Here is a 12,808-nt window from a genome sequence, read left to right on the forward strand (position 1 = left end):
TACAAAAATTGATTTGCTATAGATATATATAAGTTATTATTCAAAACAATAATTATAAGAATTATTACTTAAATAATAAATATTACAACATTTCATGAGTCAATATATAATATAGTTTTTACAATATGTACATTATGTAAATTATGAAAATTTATAAAATATAATAGAAAGTCTTAGCACTCAAGCACTCGTAAATTAATAGATGATAGCATTTTAATCAACAAGTTACAGCTTTTTACATAAATTTACCATTAACATTTTAGCTGTAATTTATACTTATTTTTTTTTTTTTTCAATTCATAAATATTTAAGCTTTATTTATCATTTAGAAATATATTTAAAAACTTTTACACTCTTGATTAATTAAAAATAATCTTTAGGCTAACTTCAATCATCTTTCAATCAAAAATTTGTTAAATTACGTTATAATAGATGCAAAATTAATCTATTATATCAAGTCTCGTTAAATATTGATTGCATATCAAAGCCCAGCGTGCAAAATTTTTTTTTTTTCATTATTCATTTTATAATGACTAATAATGATATTCATAAATGACATTACATTTATTTAAAGCCAATTTTACTACAGACTAGTTTTAAATTTTGCAAATAAATAAATTTAAAATAAACTTCCTGATTCATACAATACATGATTACAAAAAAAAATAATAAAATCATTGTAATCATTCAAAAGCATCAATTGATTTTTTTACACAAAAAATGTATATAATTTCAATATAATTTTTCTTCAATGATTCAACGATTAAAAATTATAAATTATTGGTGCTTTTCATTATCTAAATATATTTATATTTAATTTGAAAAAAATATATGACTATGCATAATACAAAATAACCATGAGAAACTATATTTTATACTTTCTATAAAATAATCTTCGATAAATTTTTTAAAAATATTTTACTCAAGTAAAATTCAGTCGATATATATATATTTATCTTATAAATAATTAAATATATAAATAATCTACTATGTGTATATATATTCCACACATTCATTACTGATTATTATTATCAGTTTGACACAATGTTGTAAGGATATCCTTATACTTTTGCTGATTCATTTCAAATGTCTCTAGTTGTTTAGTAAGATCACCAACTTGTTCAGCTAATGTTCTTTCTTCTTCCATGAATGCTTGAAGTTGCGGTGCACTCTGGCATTCACGATAAAAAGTACCCAAATCGCTATTTGTATTAGTGCCAGCAAAAGGAGTTTTCTAATCAAAAAATAAATAAAAATATGTTTTAATTTCAATATCAGCAAATCGCGTGACAAATGAAAAAAGGGCGTATAATTTTTTTTTTTTTTTTTTTTTGTGCCAATTGTTTTGTAAATATGCTCTAAGCCTAAAAATGAAAAAAAATTTCCAAAGCTAAAAGGGCGTATATCTTAAGATACGCCGCCCTTTTGGCATTTAGTCTAGACGCTGTTATACTTTTTTATAAACTTTTGAGGTCGGTATGCAAAATAAAATTATTTCTATGCTTTTTGACCCGCTGAAACCGAATATCGCAATAATTTTGATCACTTTTTTTTTATATGTAATTAATCATCAAAGTTTGTGAAAATCGAGAATTTTCTATTTTAAAAAATTCATAGCTTAGAAACTATCAACTTTAGGAAAATTTTATAAGAGTAACTTTCGTCTTCAAATTCCCCAAAGTAGTCAAAAAAAATAACCAATCCCCAAAAAATTATTTTTTAAACAAATGGTTATAAACAATAGAGGGCCCGGGATTTCAAAAAAATAACTGCGATATTTGGTATCAGCAGGTCAAAAAACATGGAAATAATTTTATTTTGTACACCGACCTCAAAAGTTTACGAAAAGGTAATGCAGCATCTAGACTAGTTAGTAAAAAATAAAAAATTTTTTATATGCCTTTTTGGTATGGAACCCTATCTAATACACCCTTTTGGCATTTGGCACAAAAAATAACACAGATTAGTAGTATACATCAGTTGCAAGCAGTTATTGTAATTTAAGAAAAATCAAATTAAGAAAAAAAAAATTTTTTTCTTTGGCATGAGCATAAATAATTACCAAGTCTACCATAATGAAATCGTCGTTAGCGCTGGTAACGGAACAGCTACTCCGTCTTGATCCATTTCTCGAATTACACTTAGACGTAGCATTGTCAATCGTCGATGACTTATCATTATTTCCGTTGTTGGTATCCAAAGTAGCTCCAACAACACTGCTCAATGGAGTACTTGTGATAACCGAAGTAGCAGCCGTACCAGTAGTTAAAGCAGAAACAGATGTTGCGGTAGCAGTCGTTGATGTTAGAGGATTCGATATGTCAGGTATAAGACCAAGAGGTGGTGATGTTTGTCTAGGAGTTAATAATGAACTAAACGGTACATCCGGTATAACTAAGTCTTGTTCATTTACAACAACTTGCTTATTAACAACAAAGGCCCCCACTTTAATTGTATCACTTAATGATTTTGATATTTCTTCACTGAAATAAATCATATTTTAATTTAGTCGTTAAGTTATTCAAGTCGATAAATAGTTTAGTTATTTAAATAACAACCTCTGCTGATATCTAGCGTGTCTTGGACTGAGATCCGAGTGAAAGTGATCACTTTTGAGCATTATAGAATCTCGGCTTGTGTGCGTGGGTGATATCGTCATTTTAGTCCGATAGGATACTGATAAATGAATTGTACCAACAGGAGTACAAAGTTGACCAACTCTTATATGTTTATAATTATCCCCTGAAACAATATTGTTGTTTTATAACTTTAGTTTTCATTTTCATTTTTTTTATTTTAAAAAGAAAATTTTTGATTTATAATCAGTTATTACCATCAAAAATAAATTATTCACTAAAAATTCCAATATTTTATAATCTTTAGTTGTATTATATAAATATTTAAAATAAACAGTTGACTTAAATGATAAAATTAATAAGTCAGTGACATTTTAAGTGAGAAAGTATGATAATTAGAAAGTGTAACATATTTTACTGAATAAGCATTTTTATAAAATAAAATAAACTTTGTACTGTATTTCATAGTATATTAAAATGTAAATTTTAAGAAAATTATATTATCATACACATATGTAAATATCGAAGCAAGAGAAATTTCCAATTTGTATTCAGTGAAATAAAGTATTGGGTCTTTATAAATATTGAAGATACTGATAATGAAAGTAATAGATAACTAATAAAAACGTACCATTAAATGAGTACATAACTAGCTACAGATACTAAAAGTTACTTAAACAATTATCAATGTGAATAATGATTTTAAATGTATGTTAACAAAAAAAAAATTTGTATCAGACTTTACTCATATCTCAATTAGTTTAAATAGAAGATTGTTTCTTTTTTATATTGTTGACAGTAGTAAAGTTAATAACTGTGTTAAGTCATCGTCATATATTTGATAATTTAATAAAATTAAATAATTTTATAGATATTCTTGCCAAAATTAGTAGTCGTAATTTTAAATGAAAGGTTTTTATAATTATTTTATGATAATAAAATGAAATTATAAACTTAAATACCTAATGTATGAAGCTGCGGTTCACCCATATAAATTCTATAACAAATAACATACGAATCTGGTCCTTGTCTGCGACTTAATTTATAAGCAGGCGTAACTCGTGATATCGAAAGTAATGATTTAAGTAAAATTCCCATTCTATTATAAACGGTGTAGGTAACTCTTATAGTAGGATCACTTTGTTCAGGTAAAACACCCAAACTCCATGTTTCTAGGACCATCGTGTCACCTTCTACTGTCCTTAATGATATTTCGATACACAATGGTATCGAAGAACTTATAGCCTCACCACACAGTACTTTTTGGCTTCTGCTAAGACTTCAGGAAGATCATGAACTGCCAAATTAAACTGTAAAACCATGAAAACATAATTAAAATAATAATTCATAGTAGTAATTATATAAAATAACACTGAAGTCAGTCGTCAGCTGTTAATTTTGAAGATTTTTTTTATAAATTAATTACAATAAAAAAATCCTTCTGAAAATTTTCACTTGTGATTTTTATTAATTTTCACATGTGAAACTTTTTAATTTCATTTTTTTATAATAATTTAATTGCTACAAAATTCTAAAAAAATTTTAATACCTATCAACTTCAATGTCATTTATATAAAATATGAAATAAAATGAGAGTGAATTCAGCAGACAGCTAATTTTTGAGAATTTTTAGATTAATTTTAACTTAATGGTTATAAAAAAAATCTAAAAAATTGCATAGAAAAAATTTGTGAAAATTTCCATATGCATTTTTTTATAATATTTTTTCTGTAAAAAATTGATTGTTTATAAATTATTAAAAAATTATCAGACGTCTGTTAAATTCACACTCATAAAATAAAGCTATATAAATTTACTAACCCAGTCAGCACCTGATGAATCTGGTTTACATTTAGTGATAACTTTTTCACCAGACCTTGACTGCACTATTATTTGTGCAGCTTTGAAAACCAAAAATTTCATAAATTTGTCTAAATCCTTTTTATCTTGCATACTTAATTTCATAGCAGACATTTTTTAGCTCTTTAATGATTTCTTACTCACAAATCTTCACGTAAACCGATGAAACGTATTAATTTTAAAAAACAATCTATTCATAACTGGACTTGAAATGGATTTATTTAAAGATAGTAAAGTCATTTTCCTCATCATTGACATCAATGCTAATTTACTAATTCATTCAATTACGTCAATTATCGTAAGCAAATAAGTATTCAAACCTAATTATAATCACATTGTTTCACCGAATAAAAATTAACCTATCCAAGCAAAATTGATATGTTTTTTTTTAATTAATTATAAAAAATAATTACGTTGTATTAAATTGAATAAATTAAACTAATGAATCATATAATGAATCAAATAAATATAGTTTTATTCTTTGGCACTTTCGTTTTATAACCACCCACTACATTTAACAAGACAATATTTCATCGATAAATACTTTATTGAATATATTTAATTTAATCGTCGTTATTATTTTTATTTTACTCACTGATCATATTGAAACAATTACTACTTATCATCAATTAAGCAATAACTATAATAATTTAGTTAATATTGATGTTATTAAATGTTATGACATTACATCTGAAAGATGTGAGCAATGAATTTTCGACACGAAGTTATGGTTATCTGAATGACTTGAAGTTAGTTGCCAATGAAAATTTTTTTTGCATGATGCGCATCACTACCATTTATCTGCTGTCAATAATAACATATTTTATTTAAAAACATATTTTTATTCATATTATTATTAATTTATACTTTTTTTTAATTGATATTTACGTATATCATCATATGGAAATATTTCGTAATGTTGATCATGCGCACTCTTTAAAAGATTTTAGCGGGAAATTTAAAATCAGCACGGGAAAATAGCAAGTTTAAAATTCAAACTAACTGTTTTTAAGACTATCAAAATAAAAGAAAAAATATTTTAAAGAAATCTTGAGTACATAAATAAAAATTTTTATAATTTACATTGATAATTTATGATTATTTTTATAATTTATTTTATATTGTAAATAATTTTGGTGATACAATACATTAATAAAATATATAAAAAAATTTCTTGAACTGCCGCTGATAAACCTGCAAGAACTATTCGAACGAACAACTTTTGTCATTTATTGTATGAAGACTGTCGAAATTTATTAGCTTTTGTGAGTTGTCATCAGACTTTTATTACTAAACGTATAAATTAATGTATAAATAAATGTTTAACGTTGAAAAATAAAAAATTAATTCTAAAATAAGTAAATTGCCTAATTGCATGTAATTTAAATTATGTTATCAGAATTAACAGATTTGAGAACTCTAAACACTCTAAAAAATTTAATATTTAAAACGGAGTTTAAAATTTTGGAGTTGTTTTTTAACTGCATTATCGTATTATTCCAAGATTTTATAATTGTAAAAAATAAAATTACAGAATAATTAAGTTCATTTTTTTAGAAATTTATCTATTGTATCCGGACTTATGTCGTAATTCTAAAAAAACTTAGTCATAACCTGTTATATTCTATTAAATTATACTGAAAAATAACCTCGGCCCAGAAGTTTGTATGCAAGTTATGTAGCGCATCAATGATACATTTAATTTTGATGATTTTTAACTTCCCGCCAAGAAAATTAAAAATTTTCAAAAATCGAGAAGTTACTGGTTTTACCCCATTTTTCGAAATTCGAGTTTTCAACGGATGTTGATGTTTTGAGATCCTAGAAAGATTTCTCAAATATTTCCGCGATGATGTCCGTATGTCTGTATGTATGTGTGTGTGTGTGTGTGAACTTGATCAAACTTAGATTTTGAATATAATTTGGACCGATTTGAACAGGTAGATTTTGAGAAATTTCAAAAAAACTACAAAAAAAAATTTTTTTAAATGTTGTTTTTTTGGCATAATTTTTAAACGGCTTCACTAATCAATTTCAAAAACTAATCAGCTCTTAACATCAAAAAACCACGTCGATCGTCGCCAGCCCGGTCAAAATCGGTTCATTCATTCAGAAGTTATTGCGGTTTGAAAATTCAAAAAATAGTGTTTTATTGAATTTCTATCAAACTTTTCAACTCGGAGAGCTCAAAATGACATGAAAATTATAGTTTCAAGCTTGAAGAGCTCAAAAACGTAAGGAGTGTAATTTTGAGCGCTTAGGTATGTAATTAGCGGGAAGTTGCAGGAATGGCCTTCAGGGTCAACTGTTTTTCTAATTATTTTCCATTTATTCCGCGACTAAAAATTTGAAAAGATATTTTAATAAATATATTTTGGGTTTCAAACATCAAATAACTCTCATAGTTCATGACAAATTCTCATTTTTTCTTTATATTCGTCCAAGAAATCGACCTATGCACGTCGACTATGACCGAATGGCGATTTTTTTTATTCCGTGAACATGAAGTTATCAGACATTTTATAATTTTCTTGACCAATATATTATGACAAAAAAATTATTATAAATCCAATTTTTTTAGGATACTTTTTTAGTACTAATTTATTTGTTAAGTAAAAATGAAAAATGTTCGAATGTTTGCAGATTCTAAAGCCTTTTTATGCTTGCTTTACCTATTTATTCGTCATTAGATCATTACTAAATATTTTATAATTTTGTAATTAAAAAAAAAAAATCTTCTCTTAACTTAATATCTATAGTTTTACTTAAAATCATATTCAATTAAAGAACCCAAAATAATAAAATTTTTCGGTTCTCTGTCTCCAAAAGTATATTTTCATTATGATGGCATAGGTATCTGCTATTTTTTATTCCAAATTTCGTAAGTCTAATTTCGAAATTTTTACTAAGCTTGCCAAATATTTTAAGATCTGATAAATATTGAAATATTCTAAAAAGATATTACATTCTGTTAGTTGCATTTTCAAAATTTAAAATAAAGGCTCACCTTTAAAATAAAGATGAGTATTACAAAAATTTATTTTAAAAAAATTACCGTGATATTTAAATGAAAATTTTCATTTTAAAACTAATATTAAAATGCATGAACTACCGCTCTCTTTATAATATTTTAATTGATGTTTTATGTTTTAACATTTTCAAAATGATTTCAATAATTTTCAATTTTATCTCGAATGTTTTCTATAAAAATTTTCAGTTTTCAAAAATATCAAATGAAGAATCACAGTATAATCTCCAGAGTTTTCTGAATACTTCTAGAATATTTTGGTACGTTCCAATACAATTTAGTTTTTGAACCTCACTCAAATAATAATACGCTTCAAAAATTTAAGTAAGTTTTATTTATTTAAAAATTTTTTTTATTAAGGAATTAAATTTCTCGATACTAATCAAAAAAATGTAAATGCGATCATGTACAATTATCTGATGGGGCTTCAACAAATGTAGATAAAGTGAAAATGAATATCTTTTTTCCGGTACCAAAGAATAATCATAGTAAAATAATTTCATATTTTTTATTTATCATTCACAGCAAATAAGTGAATAATGAAAATAGCACTTAATTTCTCAATTAATAACAATTACACCTACATCGCATTTAAATTATTTTTATGATACTGTAAATTTATAAATTAAACTTTTTATACTAAAAAAAAACAATGTTATTTACAAAAACAATACAATAAATTGCTTAAAAAAAAAAACTTTCCGTCAGTCGTAAAAGTAAAGCCTAATTGAATTGATAATAAAAAAAAAAAAAAAATTATCTTGGTTGATCAACTTGATAAAGCATTATTAGATATGACAAAAAGGTTTTGTTGCTATTCTTCAGTCAGTAATATGACTGTATGATCATAATAATTGAAATTGCAAGCATTTTTTAACAAAATAAACCTAATAATTATCAATCTCAGACACATTATATGTTTACAAACACATTTAAGATAAACATAAGAATTTAATCAACAAACTAAAAGTATTATCATTAATACGTGACACTTCTTCAATTGCGTGGCTAAGGAATTAAATAAACAGACATAATTAAGTAATAATAATCTAAAGTCGTATTATAGTTTATTAAAATAAAGAATCCAGTAACTTGATAAAAAAAATATAATATCTATAATCACACTGTACTCGAAAATTTTCCAGAATATTTTGTTAATGATTCATTTAATTATCGTAGTAATAACTTCTAATTTTTATCACTTATCTAAGTCATCAATTTGATATCTTTTTTTTTTTTTTCGTACGTAAATGTTTTTTTTTTTTTTTTTTTTTTTTTTTTTTTTCATTTATATTTTAATGCTTTGTAGTCTTAATTACAAGTAATAAAATTAATGAGAATAGAATGAGGTATTTAAAAAAAAAAAAATTATAAAAGGAAATTTTCTCCATCAGTTAAGTTTTAAATACCTGACTCATCGACAAAAAAATTTCATATTGACTTTCTTTTCACATCACTACAAGATATACTCAGAATTATCGCTATATAAGTGTTCTGCCAGCTCATAGTTTGCAATAAAAACAAAATTCCCCAATCTGGAGTAAATGGATTCATATATTACTGTTTTTATCATTTCAAACGATCTAGAAAATTTATCCATACTAATTTGGTCAAACATTTTTCTTGAGTTGATGTTTTGCGCATTAAAATGCTTTTAAAATTTTTAAAAAGTTCTTTTGTAATCGAATGCGCTTGTAATTTATCTTAATATAAGGCTTAGTAATTTTAGCGTGATATTTTTTCACGTTTAGAATGCCAATGACAATGTATGCTGAGCTAGAATCACACTTCTGGTGCGTGACACTATTTACTTAGTAATTCCCCGAAAAATATCGCGCAATTATAGATAATAACTGACACATTTCCATAAAGTGAATGACCACCAATTGGTCATGAAATCAATTAATAAAATAGTCAATAGTCGATAAAATCTATTAATTTTGTAGTTGACTGTACTTAAGTCGACACTCCAACTGCAATGGAAATTTCCACTGTGTGCTGCTGCCATCATTGCTTAGCTCCCGTTTCTACTCGATTACATTTCTTGTTGACCCGCTGTTGTCTCACCATATGTAGGATATAACTACTATATGTGCTGTAGCACCTTACAATAACATCTAATAACAATTAATCCTATATTATCGACTTATATTAATTAAATAAATGTTTCTTCCCCCTTTTTTTTCAAATTTGATAAAGCTCAGAATAACATAAACACTCTGTACAAATAAAAGCATTATATTTCTACTTATTTCTATGAATCTAATGTTCCTTGTATTTTTAATACCTCAAACAATAGACACATTTGTAATAAAAAAAAAATATCAATAAGTCATTAACCATTAGTTTATATTCAAAGCTACATTAAACATTGTAACTGTTAATATATCGTCCCTAATTGTACAAAATTAAAGAATTCTTGATTTGATGTTGTCAATTGTCAAGTATAAAGCAATAATTTTGATAAGTTTATATCACTTGATAACAATAGTCGCCTTAAGCTGAATTTCAAAGACATCAATTCATAAAAATAGTAAATTAAAAAAATAAAACGTAATATTGTGATTGAATGTTTAAAGAATCACAAAATTAAAAAGGAGTTTATTTTTGAGTAAATTGCAAAAATTGTTAAAATTTTTCGAAAATTCAATTGAAATTTAGTCACGTGTGTGATAGTATTTTTGCAGAGGATTGTACCTGATTGTTAGACCTCACACAGCAACTGAGCAGCAGGCCTCTTTTTTCGTCAACTCAGGAACTTCTCTGTCACTTACATTACGTTTTACAATATATTAGCTCGAATGAGCATATTTCGAAACGGTTCTGTATACATAATATATATATATATATAATACGACTCTCAGATAAATAATAAAATGACCATACTATATATACATTTAAAAAATCAACAATGATTGTTTTATGTCTATATTTGTTTTTTTTTTATTTTTATTGTTACATATAATGATATAGTCACGTTGTAAATACTTATTACTTATTACATTTGTAACATAATACAATAAAATGATCTGGATGCAAAAAAATAAAATTTAATTATTACTACAGGTGACAATGGATCAATATAGGGTTACATTTGAAAATTGATATTGATACACGGAAAAAAGTAAACTGTAATAAATAACAGTCGATTTATAATAAGTAATGATCAACTGCTAAAAATTACCACTTCAAACAGTAAAATCATTATTTTACTATTCACATTGTAATATTTACCATTTAAACCTTACAATTTACTCTTTACATGGAAGAAAATACTATTTCAAACAGTAATATTCGCCATGTAAAAGTCTAAAATGTTAAAGTATAATAATTAAGAATTCAGACTTTAATATTTATCATTTCGTACCTAAAAAATGATGTTATGATATGTAAAAAGTATAGAATAAAGTTAGTAAATTTCTAATACAAGTAACGTCAATATTTCCAAAGTAAAATGGTAAATTTTAAACGCAACGCTAAAAATCAAACTGTAATTATTGACTTGCTTAGACTGGTAAAATGTATATTTTAAAAGTATAATTTTTACTGTTTGAAATATTAAATTCTTCCAGAGTGAGACCCCCTTCTCTTTCATCTGAGTTCCCCTTCTCTTCATAATATAGACTATATATTGAAATGGCAATTTTTACTGTTTGAAACTGTAATTTTTAAAGATAAAAGAGTCGTTATTTACTAATTTACTAATTTACTATAGTGACAACTACTAATTACTTATTGTGGATATTAAATTATAAATTGTGGCTTTTATACTTTCTACATTAAGTTCTGTAATATTTACATTTTTGCCACCCCGATGTCCGCTTTACTGTTTGAAACTATAAAAACTAACCGGAATCCGAGTGAATATTACAGTTTACTTTTTTCCGTGTAAATGATAATATTAATTTTTTAAATATTTTCAGTGACTTTACTAGTTATTCGATTTTTTTATAATTATTTAATTTCACGGTCATCTAGTTTTCTTGAAACAAAAATACGAAATTTTAACAATTTGAAACATTATTTTTTGAATTATTTCATTTAACGGCACATTCACGATAATAGTCATGAAAATTTGTAAAAAGGAAATTTTAAAGTGTTTAATGTTAAAGAAAATGTATCAAAATTATTTCAGAGATTTTTTTTCTTTTTTTTTTTTTTTTTTCATACAAAAACAGACAATTTAGAAAAAAAAAAAGTTTATTTTGAAGTATTCAAATTTATCATTAAAAAAAAATTTTATTTCAAACCATTCTATTTTTGAAAACTTTAAGAAAAAAATATGTAATTGTTAAAAAGCCTCCTAAATATCATTTTTATGGGTTGAAATCTTGTAAACCATAAAACCAAACAATAGATTTTTTATTATAATTTAGATACTTTAAATAAAATCAATACGATAGCAGAAATCAAGAAATTAGATTTAAAAATAATAATCCAACGTAGCATGCGATCATGAAAATTATCTTTTCACGGTCGATTCGACTCGGGTTTACTACGTAGTTTCTAGGTAAATAGATTCGGAAGGGTTATGCGTACTTGTGTCTGGCACGATTGTATGTATAAACGTATATAGGCTGTTTGCAAATGTGTGTTGGTAAATACAAAACTTGAATCGCTAAAGCGCTATGTAGGGGACGTAAGGAGTAAGGGTGCCTGGCGTCGCAAGGTCTGGGTCAGCAGACAAGACCCAGATCAACATTTATTTGGACAACTTTACCTAACCCCACAACCGAGATAACCGACGATAATAATAAAAATAATAATAATAATGTACGTGGGTGTACATAAGTACGTATAGATATATGCGAAGATGTTGTGACGTGTATGATACGTCATGCGACAGTCTGGCGACTCAATGAATCCAAAACATTCGGCAATATCTTTTTAACTCTTTAAATCTAATTCAATATTTTTTAATTTTACTTTGCGTATAGTTATTTTTATTCTATCACTACAGTAACATCTCTTTAAAATCAATCCCCGCTAAATTCATCTTCCACTCCCATTTCCAAGAAAAGTTACTTAATTGACCCTCTTTTTTATGTTGTTCTTTCTGTCGCTCTTATATTATCTTGTCGCTCGGTTATATCAATTTCCAAGAATTCAATATCGATAGCTATCGATTGATTTCAGCAAGATCAACTGTTTAGTTTTGTACTAGAAATAGAATTGATTTATTGACACTTTTTTGAACATTCAAGAAACTGTAAAAAAACATTCGCAAAAAAATTATATAATTATCGACAATTTTTTATAACCTTATATACTTTTTTCGACAACTACTACACAGAAAAAAAAATTTCTTGCACTAAGAAAATTTTGAGGAAGACAAAAGTTATTT

At 25.5% G+C, this 12,808-nt stretch overlaps 1 protein-coding gene across 1 annotated transcript; it reads right to left on the minus strand.

Annotated features, from left to right (window-relative positions):
- Positions 1-18: 18 nt before the first annotated feature.
- Atg13 (Autophagy-related 13) lies at positions 19-5,149 on the minus strand. The gene is given in 6 exon segments (XM_074250949.1): positions 19-1,234; positions 2,063-2,483; positions 2,559-2,742; positions 3,539-3,829; positions 3,832-3,886; positions 4,398-5,149. Coding segments are annotated over 6 exon segments (1,323 nt in total). The 5' UTR covers positions 4,551-5,149; the 3' UTR covers positions 19-1,015.
- Between the last annotated feature and the right edge of the window lie 7,659 nt (positions 5,150-12,808).

The sequence above is a fragment of the Cotesia typhae genome, unplaced genomic scaffold (genome assembly GCF_013202065.1).
Source record: "Cotesia typhae breed Kobodo isofemale line unplaced genomic scaffold, CoteBio_Ctyphae contig_65, whole genome shotgun sequence".
NCBI lineage: Eukaryota > Metazoa > Arthropoda > Insecta > Hymenoptera > Braconidae > Cotesia > Cotesia typhae.